This window comes from Poromitra crassiceps (genome assembly GCF_964638095.1).
Source record: "Poromitra crassiceps genome assembly, chromosome: 4".
Classification (NCBI taxonomy): Eukaryota; Metazoa; Chordata; class Actinopteri; order Beryciformes; family Melamphaidae; genus Poromitra; species Poromitra crassiceps.
Window position 1 is genome coordinate 57,421,474 of NC_139626.1, and position 25,062 is coordinate 57,446,535.

At 44.9% G+C, this 25,062-nt stretch overlaps 1 protein-coding gene across 2 annotated transcripts in view; it reads right to left on the reverse strand.

The window, feature by feature from the left end:
* Positions 1 to 2,868: 2,868 nt before the first annotated feature.
* The window catches only part of npepps (aminopeptidase puromycin sensitive), a gene marked incomplete at its 5' end in the record, with an annotated part of 99,125 nt that continues 76,931 nt past the window's right edge, over positions 2,869 to 25,062 (reverse strand). For both annotated transcript variants that reach the window (XM_083635557.1, XM_083635558.1), the window contains 6 exons: positions 2,869 to 5,648; positions 8,631 to 8,678; positions 12,284 to 12,439; positions 18,636 to 18,743; positions 19,148 to 19,204; positions 23,602 to 23,744. In XM_083635557.1, the coding sequence (XP_083491683.1) occupies positions 5,499 to 5,648; positions 8,631 to 8,678; positions 12,284 to 12,439; positions 18,636 to 18,743; positions 19,148 to 19,204; positions 23,602 to 23,744 (662 nt within the window). In that variant the 3' untranslated portion in view covers positions 2,869 to 5,498. The remainder of the gene's footprint in view (positions 5,649 to 8,630; positions 8,679 to 12,283; positions 12,440 to 18,635; positions 18,744 to 19,147; positions 19,205 to 23,601; positions 23,745 to 25,062) is intronic.

The following is a 25,062-nucleotide window of genomic DNA, read 5'->3' on the forward strand; positions in this document are numbered from 1 at the left end:
ACACAATCTGCAAATAAAAACATAAATTATCTGACTAAAATGTGTAGGCTACAATAAAACAGACCAGACAGGTTGCTGACATGGGATTCAAGTCATGGCTTCATGTACAGATTAAACACATGGCAGGTGTGTGCCTTCCACACACGAAAACATTAAAGTTAGTCAGACTTTTCTAGTAGAACAATATACTACTGAACCATATAGGTATTGAAGTAGAACCATAGTAGGCTTCATCTGAACAAAACATTAACTAACATCACAATAAGAGCACAGCTTAGAATGGAATTTATAATTGCCCGTTGCAAATAGCCTGTAGCAGCTGTTGAGAAAGATTTGAGGCTGTCTTCAATTGTGCCAGTTATACAACACTTGAGAGCTTTGTGCAAAGATGCACTGTTGTATTAATATGGGTAGTAGCTATTATCATTAGTATGGTAAGTATTTGGCCATTGGTATTGTTATTATTGCTACTAGTTACTGGGAATACACATCTCTCAGGCTGCAATATGTGAAGTTAACCGTGCGCTGCACATCTCTCGAGCCACAGTGTGTGCTGCAGACAAGAGCAGCGGTGTGCACGCTCTCTCTCTCCCCCGCTCTCCCTCTATTTCTCTCTCTGCCTTGGTGTGATCGCGCTCCCTCTCTCTCTCTCTCTCTCCCTCTCTCTCTCTCTCTCTCGCCCAAAATGCGGGACATCTTCTCAATTTGCGGGACGTGTGAAAAATCATGAAAATGCTGTGCAGTCCCGCACAAAGCGGGACATCTGGTCACCCTAGATGTCCGATTTGACGGTGTTAAAGACATTGAATGCCTTGAGTTCAGACTTTATACTTTTAGATATTTCTGCTGACACCCTGTAAAAGTTGTGAATGAGTAGGAAAAAGAAGGCATAGTGCAACTAGGCCTGCAACTAACGATTATTTTCATTAGCGATGTATCTTATTTATTATTTTCTCGATTAATTGATTTTGTCCATGCAATTAAAATGTCACAAACTGGTGAAAAATGTCTCACTTTTCCCCCAAAGCCCAATATGACACCCTCAAATGTCTTCTTTTGTCCTGACAAGTAGTCCACAACCAAAAGATAATCCGTTTACCTTCTAGTAAGACTAAAGAAACCAGAAAATGTGTTCACATCGTCTCGAAATAAATTTTTTCTTCTTCTTAGAAATGACTCGAAACGATGAATCGACACGCCCCCATTTCTAGTATACAGAGCTGGTGATTAATTTCCTGTCGACCGACTCATTTAATGACTTTAATGCAGCGTGACAAACCCCAACTGGCGTCATTCTGTAGGCGTAGATTTAGGCAATTCCCAGTGAAACAAATTGTGTAATATGAAGGAAGGTAGCCGATTGCAGCAATTGCTGCCAGCAATGCTTGCTCCATGTTGGTAACGTGTATTGACACGAGAAAGCCATATACTAGCCAAGCAGGTCCCATCCACACGAGCAGTAGTGGGTGTTGAGGGGAGGAGCATTGTGTAGTGGGTGTTGAGGGGAGGAGCATTGGAGGAAGGACTATACAGTAAGAATGACTAAATAGCATTAGTCAGCAAAACTGTAGTGATGCAACAGGGGAGCGCCTCATAGTGAAAGCAATCACAGAATCACGCGGACATTCAACAACACAATTCAGCTTCAGGAAAGAAAAATGATAACCCATGGTCTGTTTGAAATGACCGCAGAGCATTTAGTTTAGCTGGAAACATAGGTCCATGCACATAGGGTGGATTCAAAATTTGAATTTGCGTGGTACCAATACTGTATGTGAAATTTGGGGCTTTGGCCCATGGACTACTACTAAACGTTTTCCGTCTTTCTTTCTTTTTGCGTTTTTTTGTCCAAAAATAAAATCAAGATGTGTTCCAATCTTGCAAATATTTCCACTGAATTCCTTGGGTCAAACTTGTGTGGAAAAACGTGTTCATTTCACTCTATACAACATACTAGGGCTGTGAATCTTCACTGGCCTCACGATTCGATTCGATTACGATTCATCGGTCAACGATTCGATTCGATTCCACGATGCATCACGATGCATCTCGATACAGCTCAAAGTATCGCAGCTCCAAGTATCACATCCTCAATTTTCTCTACTATTACTGCACATGGCTACTTTTTCATCAATTAATGCAGTCAGATAAATATCAAGTCCCTTTTTTTACTTAGAAAGTGCTTTAAAATCTGAATCTCAACAGAAATTTAAACATAAACGATTCAATGATTCACCTGTCAACGAATCGATTCAATTCACACGTCCGCATCGCGATGCATCGATCATACGATTAATTTGGACACCCCTACAACATACAGAGGGAAACATAGTTCAAAGTTTATGCTCTTTTTTTATTTTATTTTCCGGGTTCGCGATAAGTGTAATAAAGGGCTCAAAACTAAGCCCATGGGGGGGTCATTTCAGCGCGTTACCTGGCAGAATATTAAAATAGACACTTCAAGGATTAAGAAAAAAACAGGTGGCCCTATGTGCACGGACCTCTTTCCATCTACCTAAACTAATTGAACCCTGCCTGAAAACACCACTGCTCCGTTTCAACAGCTTGTGAAAACAAAATGCGTATATATCTTTTTTTATTCTCTCTCCATAATCATCTACATTGATTCATAGCCACTTTCTTTATTCTCATTAGGTATACTTCCAATTGTTATACTGTATATACACAGCGTTCATCTCTATTGCAGTTTTGCCAGAACCCTTTGTAATCCATTACGATCATCTTCTCGCCAGTTACGATCATACAAAAATGGCGTCAACTGGATTAAGAATTGTTAAATTCACAAATCAGATCCGTTTGCGGGCATGCACACTCACACCGCCACTCGTAATAAATCAACTGTACTAATCACATGGGTTGTTTTTATAGTCCTTTTTCACTTTAATGAACACCAACTGTATTTTTAAACAAAAACAAGCACAACAAATGTTCCGGGGGAAAAGAGTCTTCGACGACACGTCGGATGATTTTGGTCGGCATGTTTTTTCAAAACCACATCAAATTGTAAATTCTATATAGATATACTCGTTCAACAAGTCTGCGTAAATCTGTCACATTAGATACAATTGACGTTGCGTGGGAACTCACTATCACCACCTTCAGTGTAATAATTATTGCAAACCAGTTGACCAATTTAAGGCTTCCAAGTTCAATAGCAAGAGGAAAATAATAACGCTGTCACATCGGGGGGGGGGGGGGGGAAACAAACGGTTGAGCCTGGGCCTGCGTGCCACTCTCCCGCCCGGGCCCTAAAGAGAGGCGTTTCCTGATCATACTTCAAACGAAAAGGCCCCGAAACGTTAAAGGAGCACGCCGACATTTCGGGAGATTCGCCTATTTTGCCATATTCCTGTTAAGTCCTCTTCTCTGTGCGTGCAGTAGAAAGTGCGACGCAGCCCCCCTGCTAGTTAGCTTAGCACAATGAATGGTAGTCGATTAGTACAGCTGGCCTACCCCCCCCGTTCAGTCACCAAAAATACACGTTCAAACAGCGCCAAAACGCTCGTATGTACATGCTGTGACTCGTGTGCTCCCCACGCTATGAAATCATCATCCAAAAAACGACGAGACACTTGTCATTTTCGAAAGCAAAAGGCAAAGCCGGAACTACTTATCAAACATGGCGCACTGATTGCACACAGCGCCGGCTGCGCCCCAGTCAAACGCAGCAGTAGAGGATTTGCGCACGTGGAAACGCCACGGTAGGTTAGAAAGTGATTCAAAGTTAGACTAGTCGATAAGATTGACATGAATCATGGTTTATAATGTGTGTTGTTGAAGTTTTGCGGCACTGCGCCCAGCGGGCCATGTTTGGAAAGTAGTTCCCGGCTACGTATATTTACTTCGAAAAGGACCGTTTCTCGTAATTTAGCATTATTATTTCCTAGCGTGGTGAGTACACAAGTCACAACATGTATATATGAGCATATTGCCGCTATGGAATGTGTATTTTTATTATTATTATTAATATTCTCGTCTTACTATCGGGGATTTGGGAAAATATGACAATCTCCCGAAATGTTTGACGTGTCCCTTTAAGCAGTGTTGCATTCGCTTTGTGTTTTTTTTGTTCCCCCCCCCCCGCCCCGCCCCCCCCCCCAGAATACAAGATTATCTCAACATTTAAATAAATCACTGCATTTGATATCTTATAAAAACACATCGTTTACGCCAATGATTTCATGTCATTAAGAGTGGCAGATAAAGAAATGGTTTTAAATATACATATTGTTGTTTGCTCTCTTACTATACATCCTGTCTTGTGACTCTGAACAGAGCTGCGGGGACGATCTGGACGTGATCGTCTGACGGGAGAGGGAGGGGCTATTGGGGAGGGGGGGGGGGGGGGGGGGATCTAGAAAGGTAACCAGGAAACATTGCTATTTTTTTCGTGGAACATCGTCCGCAAGAATGCCTGCATGATACAGTATACAACGTGGTACCATGCTAGCATTATGCGGTATACAACGTAGTACCATGCTGGCGCTGCTCGCCTCGTCCTAACCGTTAATTGGCAATGGAGCGCCAGTGCCGTTGCCACGAGGTTTCGGGAAACTACCACCGAGGGAACAACACACTTAATATTAACCCCATTCTGCCCAGGTGGCCTTCTGCTTTCACCCAATCACAACGGCCAAGAGAGAGTGACAGAGAGAGCTAGAGAGAGAGAGAGAGAGAGAGAGAGAGAGAGCTAGAGACAGAGAGAGAGAGAGAGAGAGAGAGAGAGAGAGAGAGAGAGAGCTAGAGACAGAGAGAGAGAGAGAGATAGACAGAGGAGTAAGGGTGGGTTGAACACAAACGGCGAGCGAGAAAAACAAATAAAACAAAATAATTTGTTTGTACAGAAAACAAACAAAAGTCAACAAAACAGCAACACAGGATATCATACTTCATGCATTCAAAATGAGTGCTAGCAAGAGGAGGAGGAGGAGGAGAGGGGGGGCGGGGATTCACAGTTTTCTCAACTACGACGCAGTTTTTTTTTTTTTTTTGCACGGTGGTCTGCGGAGGGGAGTGCGCGTCGGGACAGGGTGCGTCGGGACAGGGTGCGTCGGGACAGGGTGCGGTCACAGGGTTTATAGCCATCTCGCGGGTCACGCAAGTGTTTGTGCAGGAACCGACGCGGCGCAGCGTGGACAGAATGGGGGTAACTACTGTACATTCCTTGTCTGACTGAAATGGAGTTCGCTTTTGTTTTACGTGGAAGAAAAGAGTCCCTTCGTGTTTCCAACGCTTCTTTAATTTCTTGGCTTTGTCGTGTCTTGTTTTCTTAAAAGTTTCTTTAGAGGAATGAAGCCTGCTTTAAGTGCGCTCTGGACTCCCTGCTCCGGTCTGCGGTGAGGAGGAGGAGGAGGAGGAGAGAGGAGAGAGGAGGGGGGAGGAGCTATGATGCTGGGGGAGGCTCCGCGCCGGAGGTGAAGGGGGTGGGGCTTTGGGGAAGGTGGTGGCCGGTGAGGTGGTGGTGGTGCTGCTGCGTCTCAGACGGGGGGCGGGGCTTTGCGCTGCAGTAGATACTGGTGGATGTCGTCGGCGTCGCGCTTCAGCCAGGCGGCGTTGAGGAGGATGTTCTCGCAGCACTGCTGCACCGTGCGCTCGGCCGCCGGGGCGTGGTGGCTCTCAAAGAAGCTCTGGGGAGGGCAAACGACACGACACTCCTTCACAATCACGCATCTTTACACACACACACACACAGCCTAACTTCACAATGACCTCTGCAAAGAAGGACTTAAGCCAGGTTTTGGCTTTAATGTCAAGATTACTGACGTGTAAAGCGACACTTAAGCCTGGTAAAACATCCCGACGGGTTGGGTCTGGCCTCCAGCCCGTCCCGAGTGTTTTCAGAGGGTGCGAGTGCTTGCCTTGACAGATAAACTCCTTCAGCTAATCAGCGTTGCCAAACACGTTAGCGCTCATTTGCTTCGGGAGCTGCCATACTGTTTTGCCAGCGGCGTGCGTCCCTGATTGGCCGGGTTACGTTGTCAACTGTGAGGGAGGTCCCCGATTGGCCCGTGCTCTTTTGTCATTTCTGGAAATCGCTGGTGGCGGGCTGAAGGCCAGACTGATCATGTGATCAGGATGGTTTAGCAGGCTAAGCAAAACTCACTTTATAAAAAAACATGAACCATTTTAAGACCTTTGCACAGACAATTGCACACCATTAACTATTTACAAGAGAACCTAAAGCTACGTTACACATTGCGTTTTGTAATGAACCCCTTATAGAGCTTAACAGTCACATGACATCGTGACGTCACCTCGGGTTTCGGCAGAGAATTTCCCCATTTATTTTTCTCAATCACGTTTCGAAAAATCCTTACGTACAGAGTTCTATGCCTGGAACCAAGCCGACCGGCCTGAGAGAGAATCGTGACTGTAAAACATTTGATTCAGAGTTGAAAAATCATCGGGAAAAACTGAAAAAAAAATCGAGACTGTGTGTACATATTATATCGTTAAGAGTGAAGAGACTACTCGCCCCATAATCCATCCGGGCATTAATGTGAACGAACCAGGAAACAGATTTGAAAACGCGTGCCGGCGTTAAAAGCAGCGTGACTCGTAATAGCTTCAATAATAGATCGGTCGTCACTCAGTGGCAGTTTTAGCCCCTTTACTTTGCAAGATGTAGCCTAAGACCCTGGTAGCCTAGACAGAGCAGCTACAGAGAGAAATGAGTGCAGGCCACCAATCATAGACGATCATACAGCGAGCTCGGCCAATCAAAGACGTCGATATTACATTGTCGAATTGTGGGTAGTGTAGTACTTCTCCATGAAATCGAATAAAAAATGTTTTAAAATAAACAAGATGATATCTTTCAGGGGCCGTATTCATAAAGCTTCCTAGTACTAAGAGTTGCTCTTAGTGACGCAATTCTAAGAAAATTCTTAGAATTATGACGTTTTCTAAGAATTTCCCCCTTAAAGTTAGGACTAGATCCTGGTAAAGATAAAAGTTACTCACAAAACATCTTAGCCCTTCAGAGAGCTCATAAGATGGAAAACTGATAAGAGGAGGGAGGAGGACTTGTAAGAGGCTTGAGAGTTACTTTAGCAGAGGAGAAAATGGCAGAAAGACAGAGAGGTAGGATAAATATTCTCCAAACTCTGAATTGTGCCAACAGTAAGCATTGCTCCTCCGTCCAGTTAGCTTTTCTTGTTCTGCGTGTTTCCATTGCAATCAAGGAAATAGTTGACAGCTGAGTCAATTTCCCCTGAAATTACCAGCCTGGCAAATAAACATATAAATAAATCTATTAACTGTCAGCATGTGAATACTGCACAAGTCTGTGTGTTCAAACATTTTGTAGCTACTTTTAAAGTCTGGCTTACTTTATTTAATTAATTTATTTTATTTTATTTATTACTTTATTTGAGTTGTTCATTACATAAAATAATATTCATGATTTCACCATGTCTTAATACAATTCTATGAACGGTTTATTTCACTGTCCATTCTATCACTTAGTGCGTTTTTCTTTTTTTCTTTGTTGATCAACCAATCACAGCTTCTAAAATAATGAGTCATACCTAGCACGGGGTCAACCACACCTCCTCACTAAGATCAAAGTTTCTGTCGTTTCCTTCCTCCGAGTTGCTCTGAGAACTTTCCTAAATCACTCCTAAGGTAAGACTCCTGGCTAGAAGTTCTTAGGCTAAGTTAGGAGCTCTGTGAGAGGATTCTCAGAATGTTTGTGCATACGGGCCCAGGCGTTTGGCTTATACAGGAAGATAGACCCTCGTTTTGCCACTGTCAGACCCGTGGTGAGTCTACATTAGGTGGCTACGGTATTGTGCCTAATAATAAGGGGTGGGGGAAAAAATCGATTCACCTAAGTATCGCGATTTTTAATGTCACGATTTTTTGAATCGATCTTTTATTCCAGAATCGATAATCGCAAAAAAAATAAAAAATAAATTGGGTGCTTGCAGTCAGGCCACTCACTGAACAGCAGGCCAGGCGCCGCCTACTGGTTTACTAGTGGTTTTATTACTTTATTAGTTAGTCTGAAGTAATAATTACACTTCAGGGTTAAAGTGGGTGCATCTCATTGTAAAATTGGACTTCAAACGGCCCAAATCTGGCTTCAAACGGCCCAAATTGGGCTTCAAACGGCCCAAATTTCACGCGCGTCGGCCCATATCGGCCTGGCCTGCTTGGTATCTAATGCCCGGCCTGAATTATGATCCCAGTCCGCCCCTGTTTTTAACTATATCGCCCAGCTCTACTCATGATATATAATATACAGTCTCTAGTGTATGATTCAACTTTTCCCATGTTCTAATCTAGTGTAAAAAAGCAAACAAAACTGAAAAAATAAAAGAAAACAATAAACAAAAATCGCAATAAATCGTAATATCGAATCGCAATAATCGTAGAATCGCAATACTTAAGAATCGCAATATAAATTGAATCGGCACCCAAGAATCCTGATAGTATCGAATCGGGAGATAAGTGAATCGCCACAGCCCTACTAATAATCAACATCTCATTGCAGAATATGAATGGGGAAATACTCTTCCGGGAACCGAGGGGTCACGTGACTGTTGAGCGCTATACAACTAAACGAACCTGCAAAAACAAAGTCAGTGGCGGTCAATATTTCTCACCTTCACTTCAGCGGCCATTTTGTCGACAGCAAATCCATCGACGGTGAGCTGAAAAGAGAGGCGGACAACAGAAACACCAGATGAAGAGATGAACAAAACACCCTCTGGCCCAAAGCATCTTGGTATCTTCTCCACACCTGCAAGCTGTGCCTGTTGGCTTCAAACTGGGCCCGCAATGCTTTTGTTAGCATAAAATGGTTATTTGACTAAAATGCTTTGGATCTATTTGTTCACAGAGAAGGTGTTTCATGGCGGAGCGTCTCTGACGGTTAGCGGGAAGAAAGCGCGAGCAGCGGTTACAGGTGTTGCTAAGTTGGTTCTTTTGATGAACGTATAGTTTTATAAGTTTATAGTTTTATTGCCCACAAATGAATGAATTGCATGTATGATTTTTTTTTCTCCCTCAAACTAAACCTAGTTAGTCTTTAATGAGGTTAAAGACCCCCTAAAGTCATGTTTTAAGACGTATATAAAATATCCTACTTTGACTAATAATTTGTGTCTGATATGGTTTTTTCCATAAAAAAGTTAAATTATCTGGTTAAAAATGCTAAAAATATTCCTCCCTCATTAAAATTCCAGACTGTAAATATGCAAATATTGTTGATTTTTAAAGGTTAACTGCTGAAGACTGGACAGGGATTGGCTCCAAGTATTTGTGATGTCACAAATCATGCTTGTTGAAAACGGCCTTTTCAGGGAGCACCGAGAAACTTTCCAACTTTCAGCAGACGATTGCGGAAACAGCCTTCTAGTGTCAAACTCGGCACACACATCATTCAGCACACACACACACACACACACACACACACACACACACACACACACACACACACACATCATTCAGCACAGTGAAGCTGAGACGTTCTCAGGAACAAGAAGAACTAGAACGACCGCAACGTGGACTTATGCCTCCGCCATTAATTCATTCTCGAGTCCAAATCGCCATTTGAGGCTAATTGGAAGAAATTCCGCAAAGGCGCTCCTGAGATTTTGCGTTAGAGTTTGGAAATTGGGTGCGTGAGGTGAGGTCACAGTGACCTTGAACTTTGACCACCAAAATGGAATCAGTTCATCCTTGAGTCCAAGTGGACGTTTGAAGCAAATTCGAAGAAATTCCATCAAGACATTCCTGAGATATGGCGTTAACAAGCTTGAAAATGGCATTCGAGAGGTCACAGTGACCTTGACCTTTGATAACTAAAATGGAATCAGTTCATCCTTGCGTCCAAGTCGATGTTTGAGCCAAATCAGAAGAAATTATATCAAGCCGTTCTTGAGATATGGCGTTAACGAACTTGGGAATGGCGTTCGTGAGGTCACAGTGACCTTGACCTTTGACCACCAAAATCTAATCAGTTCATCCTTGAGTCCAAGTCGATATTTGAGGCAAATTTGATGAAATTCCGTCAAGGCTTTCCTGAGATATCGCGTTAACAAGCTGGAAAATGGCGTTCGAGAGGTCACAGTGACCTTGACCTTTGACCACCAAAATCTAATCAGATCATCCTTGAGTCTAAGTCGATGTTTGAGGAAAATTTGATGAAATTCCGTCAAGGCATTCCTCAGATATCGCGTTAACGAACATCGTACGGACGGACGTATGGACGTACGGACGGACAACCCGGATCCATAATGCCTGCGGCCTGGCTATCGCCGGCGGAGGCATAAAAACAGATTTTTGAGTGGAGGGGGTCTTGAAGTTATTGCAAACTGACAAAGTAAACATGCTGAATGATTTATTAAACGTTTTCAAAAGCGTGTGGCCAAACTTGACGGGCGGCGTAGTAACGGCAGACACAGGTACATCAGGGCCTCCTATACATCAGATCGGCAATACGTCATTTTGTACTTCGCTCTCATGCGCGCGCCCATTTTAGGGGGAAACCCGCCATATGAAGACTGTAAAATAAGCTGAAAACACTTCAAACTATTTAAAAGGTTTAAATTTATATCGATATGCCAAAGAGTTGCTGTGTTGTTGATTTCACTAACAATAAATTAAAAAAAATTATATATTTTTTATATAGTAGGGGTGACAACGTCAATGTGGATATCGATGCATGTAACCTGGTGGAACCTCATCAATGGGCTGGAAGTAGCAACTGGATATGATATTATCTCGCGTCAAAGCTTCTTCCTCCTCCCCCGACAGTCAAAAGCCTGTTGCTATTTTGCTGAAACTGCCAAGAGATCAGCTAATCGTTAGCTACCACATTTTATTATGTGGAGAGGCAGCCACACCAAACTCCATTCAGAAATCTGCCAACTAAATGTGGCCCTGCCCATCGGAAAATGTAATACCGGCGGAAACATAATTTACAAACCTTACGCCACTCCAATTCAGTATACATAGGATCTCCCAAGAAGCACTTTGTGAATGTCAGATCTTCTGTTTGGAAGTGGTTCTCTGTGCTCCTAAACTACCGACCTCCACTGTGTATTGTGACTGTGTGTGAATCACCGGCGAAATATTTAAACACATTTGGAATGTGTGCTTCTTATTCAAGTACGAGTGTGCCGAATTAGAGACCGGCTTACAAGTATTCATAAAACGTCTGTGTGTTTCCCTAAAAAGTCTCAACTTGTACGTATAAACCGTAAGTTGCCGACTTCAAATGGAGCTCGTGCACCGACGGCGTGCTCTGTAACTAGGTCAAAGCACAGGAGGTTTGTCCAGACTCGCCAGCAGGGGGCACACTCACTCAATGCAACGAGAACAACTTTGGTGCAAGACAAAAACTAACTATTTAGAAGAGAGAAGGAGCCAGCGCGCCAAATGTCCTTTCACAAGTTCAGAGTCACAGAAGGAACACGATGAGCCACATGACTTAAGATGGATCAAATGACTATTTTCAATGTCTTTTCTGCACTTTCTATGGGCTGGCAGAGTTGTAATATATTGTCATGTCATGGTGCCTTTGGCTCAATTAGAAACAAAATCAATTGTTTTTTTTGTTTTTTCAATATTTTTCCCCCCGATTTTTTATCCCATTTTTATCCCCCATTAGTGCTAATTTAATTTATTTCTCCTGGTTGCTGCTCCACCCTCTGCCGATCTGGGGAGAGCCGAAACTGGCTCCATGCTTCCTCCGAGACGTGGGCAGTTAGCCAGCCGCTTCTTTTCACCTGACAGGGGAAGCTTCACCGGTAGGACATAGCACGTGGGAGGTTCACACTATTCCAACCGGTTCCCCTCCCTCTGAACAGGCGCCCTTAACGACCAGAGGAGGAACCACATTAGCAACCGGGATATTGCATGTTTTGGTGAAGGGGGTTCCTATATGAAGGAAACCCCCCGGGAGGCACGGGGAGAACAATGCAAACTCCACACAGAAAGGCCCTTTGGACGACCCCACCCGGGCGGTGGGCACTCGAGGACATGCGGACGGGCACGCATTCCTTCAGCGCTCACAGCGTCCCAGGTGGGAATCGAACCCAGGACCTTCGAGCTGTGAGGCGACAGCGCTTACCACTGCACCACCGTACCCCCGAATTGTTTTTTTCTATCAATTTCTTTGTACCGCGTTGACGTCGACGGCGAGTGGCTTGCGTTTGCCCCCTAAAAGGGGGCGGGGACCATATTGCCGTTCTGATGTATCCAATCCACAGTTAAGCAGGAGCTGCATGATGAACGGTGGGCGGAGTTTCACCTTGATGAGCCGTGATATGAGGAAGCCGCCCTGGTAGCGGTTGTGAAGCTCCTCCCAGTTGTCCTTGACGAACTTCCAGGCGGCTTTCCGGCCGTGTTTACTGCTGCCTGCCACGCCGCCAATTACTGACACCGTGTCCTGGGGACGAACCTCTTCCTGTTGGGGGAGAAGGGGGGGCAAGACAAAATATATCCAGTTAGATTGTTGCCATAGATATTCTATTACTACAGATGATTCACCGCGGGCTCCGCCAAATCTAACAAATGGTAGCAGCAGGTCACGTGGTCACCTCAAGTGTTGTGAGAGGACTGTGCCTGGTGAATGGTGATGCGGGGGTTAGTGTGAGCATGAAACGAGCGGTCGTGATGTCACAGTGACCTTGAACTTTGACCACCAAAATCTAATCAGTTCATCCTCGAGTCCAAGTGGACGTTTGAGGCAAATTTGAAGAAATTCCGTCAAGGCGTTCCCGAGATATCACGTTAATGAGCTTGCAAGTGGCATTCGTGAGGTCACAGTGACCTTGAACCTTGACCTTTAACGACCAAAATGTAATCCGTTTCATCCTTGCGTCCGAGTCGACGTTTGAGCCAAATTGGAAGAAATTCCGTCAAGGTGTTCCTGAGATATCGCGTTAAAGAGCTTGGCAATGGGGTTCGTGAGGTCACAGTGACCTTGAACTTTGACCTTTAACGACCAAAATGTAATCAGTTCATCCTTGACTCCAAGTGGACGTTTGAGGCAAATTGAAAAAAATTTGCCGGCAGGGTAAAAACATGTAGCGTGACATGCCGGCAGGGTAAAAACATGTAGCGTGACATGCCGGCAGGGTAAAAACATGTAGCGTGACATGCCAGCAGTGTAAAAACATGTAGCGTGACATGCCGGCAGTGTAAAAACATGTAGCGTGACATGCCAGCAGTGTAAAAACATGTAGCGTGACATGCCGACAGTGTAAAAACATGTAGCGTGACATGCCGACAGTGTAAAAACATGTAGCGTGACATGCCGGCAGTGTAAAAACATGTAGCGTGACATGCCGGCAGGGTAAAAACATGTTGCGTGACATGCCGGCAGTGTAAAAACATGTAGCGTGACATGCCGACAGGGTAAAAACATGTAGCGTGACACGCCGGCAGTGTAAAAACATGTAGCGTGACATGCCGGCAGTGTAAAAACATGTAGCGTGACATGCCGGCAGGGTAAAAACATGTTGCGTGACATGCCGGCAGGGTAAAAACATGTAGCGTGACATGCCAGCAGGGTAAAAACATGTAGCGTGACATGCCGGCAGTGTAAAAACATGTAGCGTGACATGCCGGCAGTGTAAAAACATGTAGCGTGACATGCTGGCAGTGTAAAAACATGTAGGGTGACATGCCAACAGGGTAAATACATGTAGCGTGACATGCCAGCAGTGTAAAAACATTAGGGGTGGGAGGAAAAATCGATTCACCCAAGTATCGCGATTTTTAATGTCACAATTTTTTGAATCGATCTTTTATTCCAGAATCGATAATCGCCAAAAAAAAAAAAAAAACTTTTTTTTTTGGTGCTTGCAGTCAGGCCACTCACTGAACAGCAGGCCAGGTGCCGCCTACTGGTTTTCTAGTGGTTTTATTACTTTATTAGTTAGTCTGAAGTAATAATTACACTTCAGGGTTAAAGTGGGTGCATCTCATTGTAAAATTGGACTTCAAACGGCCCAAATTGGGCTTCAAACGGCCCAAATTTCACGCACGTCGGCCCATATCGGCCTGGCCTGCTTGGTATCTAATGCCCGGCCTGAATTATGATCCCAGTCCGCCCCTGTTTTTAACTATATCGCCCAGCCCTACTCATGATATATAATATACAGTCTCTAGTGTATGATTAAACTTTTCCCATGTTCTAATCTAGTGTAAAAAAGCAAACAAACTGAAAAAATAAAAGAAAAAAATAAACAAAAATCGCAATAAATCGTAATATCGAATCGCAATAATCGTAGAATCGCAATACCTAAGAATCGCAATATAAATCGAATCGGCACCCAAGAATCGTGATAGTATCGAATCGGGAGATAAGTGAATCGCCTCAGCCCTAAAAAACATGTAGCGTGACATGCCGACAGTGTAAAAACATGTAGCGTGACATGCCGGCAGTGTAAAAACATGTAGCGTGACATGCCGGCAGTGTAAAAACATGTAGCGTGACATGCCGGCAGGGTAAAAACATGTTGCGTGACATGCCGGCAGTGTAAAAACATGTAGCGTGACATGCCGACAGGGTAAAAACATGTAGCGTGACACGCCGGCAGTGTAAAAACATGTAGCGTGACATGCCGGCAGTGTAAAAACATGTAGCGTGACATGCCAGCAGGGTAAAAACATGTTGCGTGACATGTCAGCAGGGTAAAAACATGTAGCGTGACATGCCGACAGGGTAAATACATGTAGCGTGACATGCCGGCAGGGTAAAAACATGTTGCGTGACATGCCGGCAGGGTAAAAACATGTAGCGTGACATGCCAGCAGGGTAAAAACATGTTGCGTGACATGTCAGCAGTGTAAAAACATGTAGCGTGACATGCCGACAGTGTAAAAACATGTAGCGTGACATGCCAGCAGTGTAAAAACATGTAGCGTGACATGCCAGCAGGGTAAAAACATGTAGCGTGACATGTCAGAAGGGTAAAAACATGTTGCGTGACATGCCAGCAGTGTAAAAACATGTAGCGTGACATGTCAGCAGGGTAAAAACATGTAGCGTGACATGCCGGCAGTGTAAAAACATGTAGCGTGACATGCCGGCAGTGTAAAAACATGTAGCGTGACATGCTGGCAGTGTAAAAACATGTAGCGTGACATGCCAACAGGGTAAATACATGTAGCGTGACATGCCAGCAGTGTAAAAACATTAGGGGTGGGAGGAAAAATCGATTCACCCAAGTATCGCGATTTTTAATGTCACAATTTTTTGAATCGATCTTTTATTCCAGAATCGATAATCGCAAAAAAAAAAAAAAAAAAAAAAAAAAAAAAAAAAAAAAATTTGGTGCTTGCAGTCAGGCCACTCACTGAACAGCAGGCCAGGTGCCGCCTACTGGTTTTCTAGTGGTTTTATTACTTTATTAGTTAGTCTGAAGTAATAATTACACTTCAGGGTTAAAGTGGGTGCATCTCATTGTAAAATTGGACTTCAAACGGCCCAAATTGGGCTTCAAACGGCCCAAATTTCACGCACGTCGGCCCATATCGGCCTGGCCTGCTTGGTATCTAATGCCCGGCCTGAATTATGATCCCAGTCCGCCCCTGTTTTTAACTATATCGCCCAGCCCTACTCATGATATATAATATACAGTCTCTAGTGTATGATTAAACTTTTCCCATGTTCTAATCTAGTGTAAAAAAGCAAACAAACTGAAAAAAGAAAAGAAAAAAATAAACAAAAATCGCAATAAATCGTAATATCGAATCGCAATAATCGTAGAATCGCAATACCTAAGAATCGCAATATAAATCGAATCGGCACCCAAGAATCGTGATAGTATCGAATCGGGAGATAAGTGAATCGCCTCAGCCCTAAAAAACATGTAGCGTGACATGCCGACAGTGTAAAAACATGTAGCGTGACATGCCAGCAGGGTAAAAACATGTAGCGTGACATGCCGACAGTGTAAAAACATGTAGCGTGACACGCCGGCAGTGTAAAAACATGGAGCGTGACATGCCGACAGTGTAAAAACATGGAGCGTGACATGCCGACAGTGTAAAAACATGTAGCGTGACACGCCGGCAGTGTAAAAACATGTAGCGTGACATGCCGACAGTGTAAAAACATGTAGCGTGACATGCCGACAGGGTAAAAACATGTAGCGTGACATGCCGGCAGTGTAAAAACATGGAGCGTGACATGCCGACAGTGTAAAAACATGTAGCGTGACATGCCGGCAGTGTAAAAACATGTAGCGTGACATGCCGACAGGGTAAAAACATGTAGCGTGACACGCCGACAGGGTAAAAACATGTAGCGTGACATGCCGGCAGTGTAAAAACATGTAGCGTAACATGCCGACAGGGTAAAAACATGTAGCGTGACATGCCAACAGTGTAAAAACATGTAGCGTGACATGCCAGCAGTGTAAAAACATGTAGCGTGACATGCCGGCAGTGTAAAAACATGTAGCGTGACATGCCAACAGTGTAAAAACATGTAGCGTGACATGCCGACAGGGTAAAAACATGTAGCGTGACATGCCGGCAGTGTAAAAACATGTAGCGTAACATGCCGACAGGGTAAAAACATGTAGCGTGACATGCCGGCAGTGTAAAAACATGTAGCGTGACATGCCAGCAGTGTAAAAACATGTAGCGTGACATGCCGACAGGGTAAAAACATGTAGCGTGACATGCCGGCAGTGTAAAAACATGTAGCGTGACATGCCGACAGTGTAAAAACATGTAGCGTGACATGCCGACAGGGTAAAAACATGTAGCGTGACATGCCGGCAGTGTAAAAACATGTAGCGTGACATGCCGACAGTGTAAAAACATGTAGCGTGACATGCCGACAGGGTAAAAACATGTAGCGTGACATGCCGGCAGTGTAAAAACATGTAGCGTGACATGCCGACAGTGTAAAAACATGTAGCGTGACATGCCAGCAGTGTAAAAACATGTAGCGTGACATGCCAGCAGTGTAAAAACATGTAGCGTGACATGCCAGCAGTGTAAAAACATGTAGCGTGACATGCCAGCAGTGTAAAAACATGTAGCGTGACATGCCGACAGTGTAAAAACATGTAGCGTGACATGCCAGCAGTGTAAAAACATGTAGCGTGACATGCCAGCAGTGTAAAAACATGTAGCGTGACATGCCAGCAGTGTAAAAACATGTAGCGTGACATGCCGACAGTGTAAAAACATGTAGCGTGACATGCCAGCAGTGTAAAAACATGTAGCGTGACATGTCAGCAGTGTAAATACATGTAGCGTGACATGCCGACAGTGTAAAAACATGTAGCGTGACATGCCAGCAGTGTAAAAACATGTAGCGTGACATGCCGACAGTGTAAAAACATGTAGCGTGACATGCCAGCAGTGTAAAAACATGTAGCGTGACATGTCAGCAGTGTAAATACATGTAGCGTGACATGCCGACAGTGTAAAAACATGTAGCGTGACATGCCAGCAGTGTAAAAACATGTAGCGTGACATGCCGACAGTGTAAAAACATGTAGCGTGACATGCCAGCAGTGTAAAAACATGTAGCGTGACATGTCAGCAGTGTAAATACATGTAGCGTGACATGCCGACAGTGTAAAAACATGTAGCGTGACATGCCAGCAGTGTAAATACATGTAGCGTGACATGCCGACAGTGTAAAAACATGTAGCGTGACATGTCAGCAGTGTAAATACATGTAGCGTGACATGCCGACAGTGTAAAAACATGTAGCGTGACATGTCAGCAGTGTAAAAACATGTAGCGTGACATGCCGACAGTGTAAAAACATGTAGCGTGACATGCCGACAGGGTAAAAACATGTAGCGTGACAATTTATACTCGTTCACGATTACTACATGCATAGACATCGGCCCCCGCAAGCAGATGCAGGATTAATCTCGCATTATCAATTCAAAATATGGGTGAACTCCCGAAAATATGTGCGATTCCCGCAGCGAATTTCAGGCCCACACTCTTTTGCAATAATATTGAGTTTGGGAGACGATTCATCTCCTAAACTCTCAGACGAACAAACTCAGACGAATCCTCTCCCAAACTCTCCGTTAATAAAATAATACAGTTGAATGAGGTCTCCGACATACGTGCTCTTCCTTAAATAGCCTACCAGTCACTTCTGAAATCTACTGCATAACCCAGTGTATTTTTCTATTTCAAAACAAATACAAATCTAAAGCATGTTACTGGCTGAGATAACCATCTTATATTAGATGTATTTGTTATATTAGATTCTCAATGTGCATGAATGGATAATAGAATTATAGGCTACTTGTTTTTTACCCAAATACTCTCATTCGTTTTTATATTTAAATCATTGTATTTTATCGAATGCAAAAATAATAATAATAATCGGCATTATATATCGGCCATCGGCCACCCTGCTCTCTAAATATTGGCATTGGCCATTGAAAAACCCATATCGGTCGACCTCTAAAAACAAGTGATTTATTTTGATGAAAAAGTTGCAGATCATCACTTTGAGGGCTGCAGAGGGAGGACAGGGTGGTGCAGAGGGAGGACAGGGTGGTGCAGAGGGAGGACAGGGTGGTGCTTTGAGGGCTTCAGAGGGAGGACAGGGTGGTGCAGAGGGAGGACAGGGTGGTGCAGAGGGAGGACAGGGTGGTGCGTACCGACAGGGCGAAGTTGAGGACTTTCTGGATGAGGTCGGGGGCAGAGATCGCTCCCAGCACTCTCTCTATACGATTCCTCTCCTCCTGCATGTCTGCCTGCTTGTGTAGCTGAGACACACACACACACACACACACACACACACACACACACACATGCACACACACACACAGGGAGAGAGGATGAGAGAATAAGAATGAGGATCCGAGCGAAAGTGAGGAGGAAGATCAATATTCAGGGGACATGTATCAAAAATCTAATCTTCTAACAGAATCAATCTAATCTTGTGACAAATGATCCGTTCCTTCAGTGTTAACGAGGTTACAGTTCAATCAAAGCCGCGGGGATTAATGTCAACCTCGTTAGAGGGGGAGTGTGATCACACGTCTCGTTAGAGGGGGAGTGTGATCACACGTCTCGTTAGAGGGGGAGTGTGATCACACGTCTTGGAAATGTCAATCGGCTGAAATGGGAAACGTCCGGCGCAGCTTCTTGATCTGACCGATGGCTTTACCTTCATCATCGTGTCCAACGTCCCGCTGTCTCCATGCTTCAGCACTGTTAGATACACCTGGCAGAAACACAACAGCACACACGTATGACATGACACTACAAACACTGGGCTGGGCTGTATGTCAGTGTAACACACTGTGCTGCTGTATGTCACAGTGTAACACACTGTGCTGTATGTCACAGTGTAACACACTGGGCTGTATGTCACAGTGTAACACATATGTAACACACTGGGCTGTATGTCACAGTGTAACACACTGGGCTGTATGTCACAGTGTAACACACTGTGCTGCTGTATGTCACAGTGTAACACACTGTGCTGTATGTCACAGTGTAACACACTGGGCTGTATGTCACAGTGTAACACATATGTAACACACTGGGCTGTATGTCACAGTGTAACACACTGGGCTGTATGTCACAGTGTAACACACTGGGCTGTATGTAACACACTGGGCTGTATGTAACACACTGGGCTGTATGTAACACACTGGGCTGTATGTAACACACTGGGCTGTATGTCACAGTGTAACACACTGGGCTGTATGTCACAGTGTAACACACTGGGCTGTATGTAACACACTGGGCTGTATGTAACACACTGGGCTGTATGTCACAGTGTAACACACTGGGCTGTATGTAACACACTGGGCTGTATGTAACACACTGGGCTGTATGTAACACACTGGGCTGTATGTAACACACTGGGCTGTATGTAACACACTGGGCTGTATGTAACACACTGGGCTGTATGTAACACACTGGGCTGTATGTAACACACTGGGCTGTATGTAACACACTGGGCTGTATGTCACACACTGGGCTGTATGTAACACACTGGGCTGTATGTAACACACTGGGCTGTATGTAACACACTGGGCTGTATGTAACACACTGGGCTGTATGTCACAGGCCCTGGGATCCTTCTGGTCCAGAACAGGAAATGCAGCTTTTTGCTGTTCACAATGTGCTCAGCTTGACCGAGCCAGTGTTGGCATGGAGGACAATGAGAAGTGTTGTGCCTCGAGTGTTGTGTTATGTTATGACATTGATGAATGGTCAGATAAAGATGAGCAGGCGTTTTGTTGGTAGATGGTTACAGCATGGTGCCTGCATGTGTGTACAGTGTGGTAGATGGTTACAGCATGGTGGTGCCTGCATGTGTGTACAGTGTGGTAGATGGTTACAGCATGGTGGTGCCTGCATGTGTGTACAGTGTGGTAGATGGTTACAGCATGGTGGTGCCTGCATGTGTGTACAGTGTGGTAGATGGTTACAACATGGTGCCTGCATGTGTGTACAGTGTGGTAGATGGTTACAGCATGGTGCCTGCATGTGTGTACAGTGTGGTAGATGGTTACAGCATGGTGCCTGCATGTGTGTACAGTGTGGTAGATGGTTACAGCATGGTGGTGCCTGCATGTGTGTACAGTGTGGTAGATGGTTACAGCATGGTGGTGCCTGCATGTGTGTACAGTGTGGTAGATGGTTACAGCATGGTGGTGCCTGCATGTGTGTACAGTGTGGTAGATGGTTACAACATGGTGCCTGAATGTGTGTACATTGTGGTAGATGGTTACAGCATGGTGCCTGCATGTGTGTACAGTGTGGTAGATGGTTACAGCATGGTGGTGCCTGCATGTGTGTACAGTGTGGTAGATGGTTACAGCATGGTGCCTGCATGTGTGTACAGTGTGGTAGATGGTTACAGCATGGTGCCTGCATGTGTGTACAGTGTGGTAGATGGTTACAGCATGGTGCCTGCATGTGTGTACAGTGTGGTAGATGGTTACAGCATGGTGCCTGCATGTGTGTACAGTGTGGTAGATGGTTACAGCATGGTGCCTGCATGTGTGTACAGTGTGGTAGATGGTTACAACATGGTGCCTGAATGTGTGTACATTGTGGTAGATGGTTACAGCATGGTGGTGCCTGCATGTGTGTACAGTGTGGTAGATGGTTACAGCATGGTGGTGCCTGCATGTGTGTACAGTGTGGTAGATGGTTACAACATGGTGCCTGCATGTGTGTACAGTGTGGTAGATGGTTACAGCATGGTGCCTGCATGTGTGTACAGTGTGGTAGATGGTTACAGCATGGTGCCTGCATGTGTGTACAGTGTGGTAGATGGTTACAGCATGGTGCCTGCATGTGTGTACAGTGTGGTAGATGGTTACAGCATGGTGCCTGCATGTGTGTACAGTGTGGTAGATGGTTACAGCATGGTGGTGCCTGAATGTGTGTACATTGTGGTAGATGGTTACAGCATGGTGCCTGCATGTGTGTACAGTGTGGTAGATGGTTACAGCATGGTGCCTGCATGTGTGTACAGTGTGGTAGATGGTTACAACATGGTGCCTGCATGTGTGTACAGTGTGGTAGATGGTTACAGCATGGTGGTGCCTGCATGTGTGTACAGTGTGGTAGATGGTTACAACATGGTGCCTGAATGTGTGTACATTGTGGTAGATGGTTACAGCATGGTGCCTGCATGTGTGTACAGTGTGGTAGATGGTTACAGCATGGTGCCTGCATGTGTGTACAGTGTGGTAGATGGTTACAGCATGGTGCCTGCATGTGTGTACAGTGTGGTAGATGGTTACAGCATGGTGCCTGCATGTGTGTACAGTGTGGTAGATGGTTACAGCATGGTGCCTGCATGTGTGTACAGTGTGGTAGATGGTTACAGCATGGTGCCTGCATGTGTGTACAGTGTGGTAGATGGTTACAGCATGGTGCCTGAATGTGTGTACATTGTGGTAGATGGTTACAGCATGGTGCCTGAATGTGTGTACAGTGTGGTAGATGGTCACAACATGGTGGTGACTGCATGTGTGTACAGTGTGGTAGATGGTTACAGCATGGTGGTGCCTGCATGTGTGTACAGTGTGGTAGATGGTTACAACATGGTGGTGCCTGCATGTGTGTACAGTGTGGTAGATGGTTACAACATGGTGGTGCCTGCATGTGTGTACAGTGTGGTAGATGGTTACAGCATGGTGCCTGCATGTGTGTACAGTGTGGTAGATGGTTACAGCATGGTGCCTGCATGTGTGTACAGTGTGGTAGATGGTTACAGCATGGTGCCTGCATGTGTGTACAGTGTGGTAGATGGTTACAGCATGGTGGTGCCTGCATGTGTGTACAGTGTGGTAGATGGTTACAGCATGGTGGTGCCTGCATGTGTGTACAGTGTGGTAGATGGTTACAGCATGGTGCCTGAATGTGTGTACAGTGTGGTAGATGGTTACAGCATGGTGCCTGCATGTGTGTACAGTGTGGTAGATGGTTACAGCATGGTGCCTGAATGTGTGTACAGTGTGGTAGATGGTTACAGCATGGTGCCTGAATGTGTGTACAGTGTGGTAGATGGTTACAGCATGGTGGTGCCTGCATGTGTGTACAGTGTGGTAGATGGTTACAGCATGGTGCCTGCATGTGTGTACAGTGTGGTAGATGGTTACAGCATGGTGCCTGCATGTGTGTACAGTGTGGTAGATGGTTACAGCATGGTGCCTGCATGTGTGTACAGTGTGGTAGATGGTTACAGCATGGTGCCTGCATGTGTGTACAGTGTGGTAGATGGTTACAGCATGGTGCCTGCATGTGTGTACAGTGTGGTAGATGGTTACAACATGGTGCCTGCATGTGTGTACAGTGTGGTAGATGGTTACAGCATGGTGCCTGCATGTGTGTACAGTGTGGTAGATGGTTACAACATGGTGGTGCCTGCATGTGTGTACAGTGTGGTAGATGGTTACAACATGGTGCCTGCATGTGTGTACAGTGTGGTAGATGGTTACAGCATGGTGCCTGCATGTGTGTACAGTGTGGTAGATGGTTACAGCATGGTGCCTGCATGTGTGTACAGTGTGGTAGATGGTTACAGCATGGTGGTGCCTGCATGTGTGTACAGTGTGGTAGATGGTTACAACATGGTGGTGCCTGCATGTGTGTACAGTGTGGTAGATGGTTACAACATGGTGCCTGCATGTGTGTACAGTGTGGTAGATGGTTACAGCATGGTGCCTGCATGTGTGTACAGTGTGGTAGATGGTTACAACATGGTGCCTGCATGTGTGTACAGTGTGGTAGATGGTTACAACATGGTGCCTGCATGTGTGTACAGTGTGGTAGATGGTTACAGCATGGTGCCTGCATGTGTGTACAGTGTGGTAGATGGTTACAGCATGGTGCCTGCATGTGTGTACAGTGTGGTAGATGGTTACAGCATGGTGCCTGCATGTGTGTACAGTGTGGTAGATGGTTACAGCATGGTGGTGCCTGCATGTGTGTACAGTGTGGTAGATGGTTACAGCATGGTGGTGCCTGCATGTGTGTACAGTGTGGTAGATGGTTACAGCATGGTGGTGCCTGCATGTGTGTACAGTGTGGTAAATGGTTACAGCATGGTGCCTGCATGTGTGTACAGTCCCGTAGCGAGCGTGGGTTTACCGGGCTCCTGAGGTCTGCAGACAGGTTCTGCTTGCCTTCCACATGGTCCTTGAATCTCCGCCGCGCCTCCTCCAGTGTGGGTTTGTGTCCCGCCTTCCCCAGCTTGCCCAGAACCAGCCCCCTCAGCAGGGCGTCCAGGTGACCTGCGACCACACAGCACAACCACAGCCAGGTGATCCTCTTTCCCTTCACAGTGCCACCTGGTTAGCCTTCCCCAGGTAAGGTCAGGTGAGTCACTCCCGTTTACCTGGGAACTATTACACTTCTTCACCGTGTGGTAGAGTGTTTCTTTGAGTCCTGGACAACATTTTCAGGACTCGTGAGTCGACTTGGACTCGGGCATTCATGCATTCAGACTCGCAAGTTGGAGACGAGGAGGACTAGGACTTGTTTTTTGGTTTTTGTAATAATTTGGCATAAGATATTGATAGCTATATTAATACTGTGACATTATAAACATTTTGCAAGGGCAGGCACGTGTGTTCCACTTACGTGTGGATTCACACTCATGTTCAGAAACTCTGGACTCGGACTCGGGTAATGGGGACTCGACTGACCCTTCTTTGGTGACACGGACTTGGCCTCAAACACCGCGGACTTGAGACTCGACTTGGGATGGAGATATAGTGACTTGACTGCAACACTGGTGTGGTAAAAATAATTTTCTATGGATCCAGTCTGTTCTTTATTAAGCAGTATCAAATTAAGAGGGAAAGAAAAGTCCTATTATAGTATGTTTAACTATGAATCTTAACAGCACATTTTTCCCACTAATCCATAATCGCATTTTTACAATCCGCTAGATTCACATGACCACGACATGACGAAAGAACAAACCTTATGGTAACTGCAAGAAAAAACACTGAAAATGGATTTGGTTGCTATGCTAAAATTTCAGGGTAAACAGGGAGCTAGGTATCAATCTTTCTCGCGTTGTTCCTAAGCCATTTTACAGCTTTTTTAGACTTCCAAATAAAAACAAACAAAAAGAAATATTTAGAGATGCACCGATTGCCATTTTCTTGGCCGATTCCGATTTCCGATTTTCGAATAGTCTGACTTGCCGATACCGATTTTGGCCGATTCTGATTTTCTTTCTAAGAACAATAATTGACGGGTTATTATTATTATTTTTTTACTTTGCTTTAATAGAAAATTTAAGATTAATGTGACATTTCTTATCATTTGCATGAGGTAGGACAATCTCACTCAAAAACATCTCAAAATAAGTGTTCCAGGTTACAATGAATATAAAACAATTAATTCCAGTATATCCCACAGCTATCATGCATTTACTTTTCCAAAAAAAAAAACAGAACAGGGGCTCCAGATGGAAAGTAGCCTATGGCTAAATCTGTTACAAAGCATCTCTTGCCCTATGGGGTTTAATGTTTTTTTTGTATATGTCCTAGCCAAATAAACAAATAGAATAAAAAAAAAAAAACATCAAAATGTTATCCA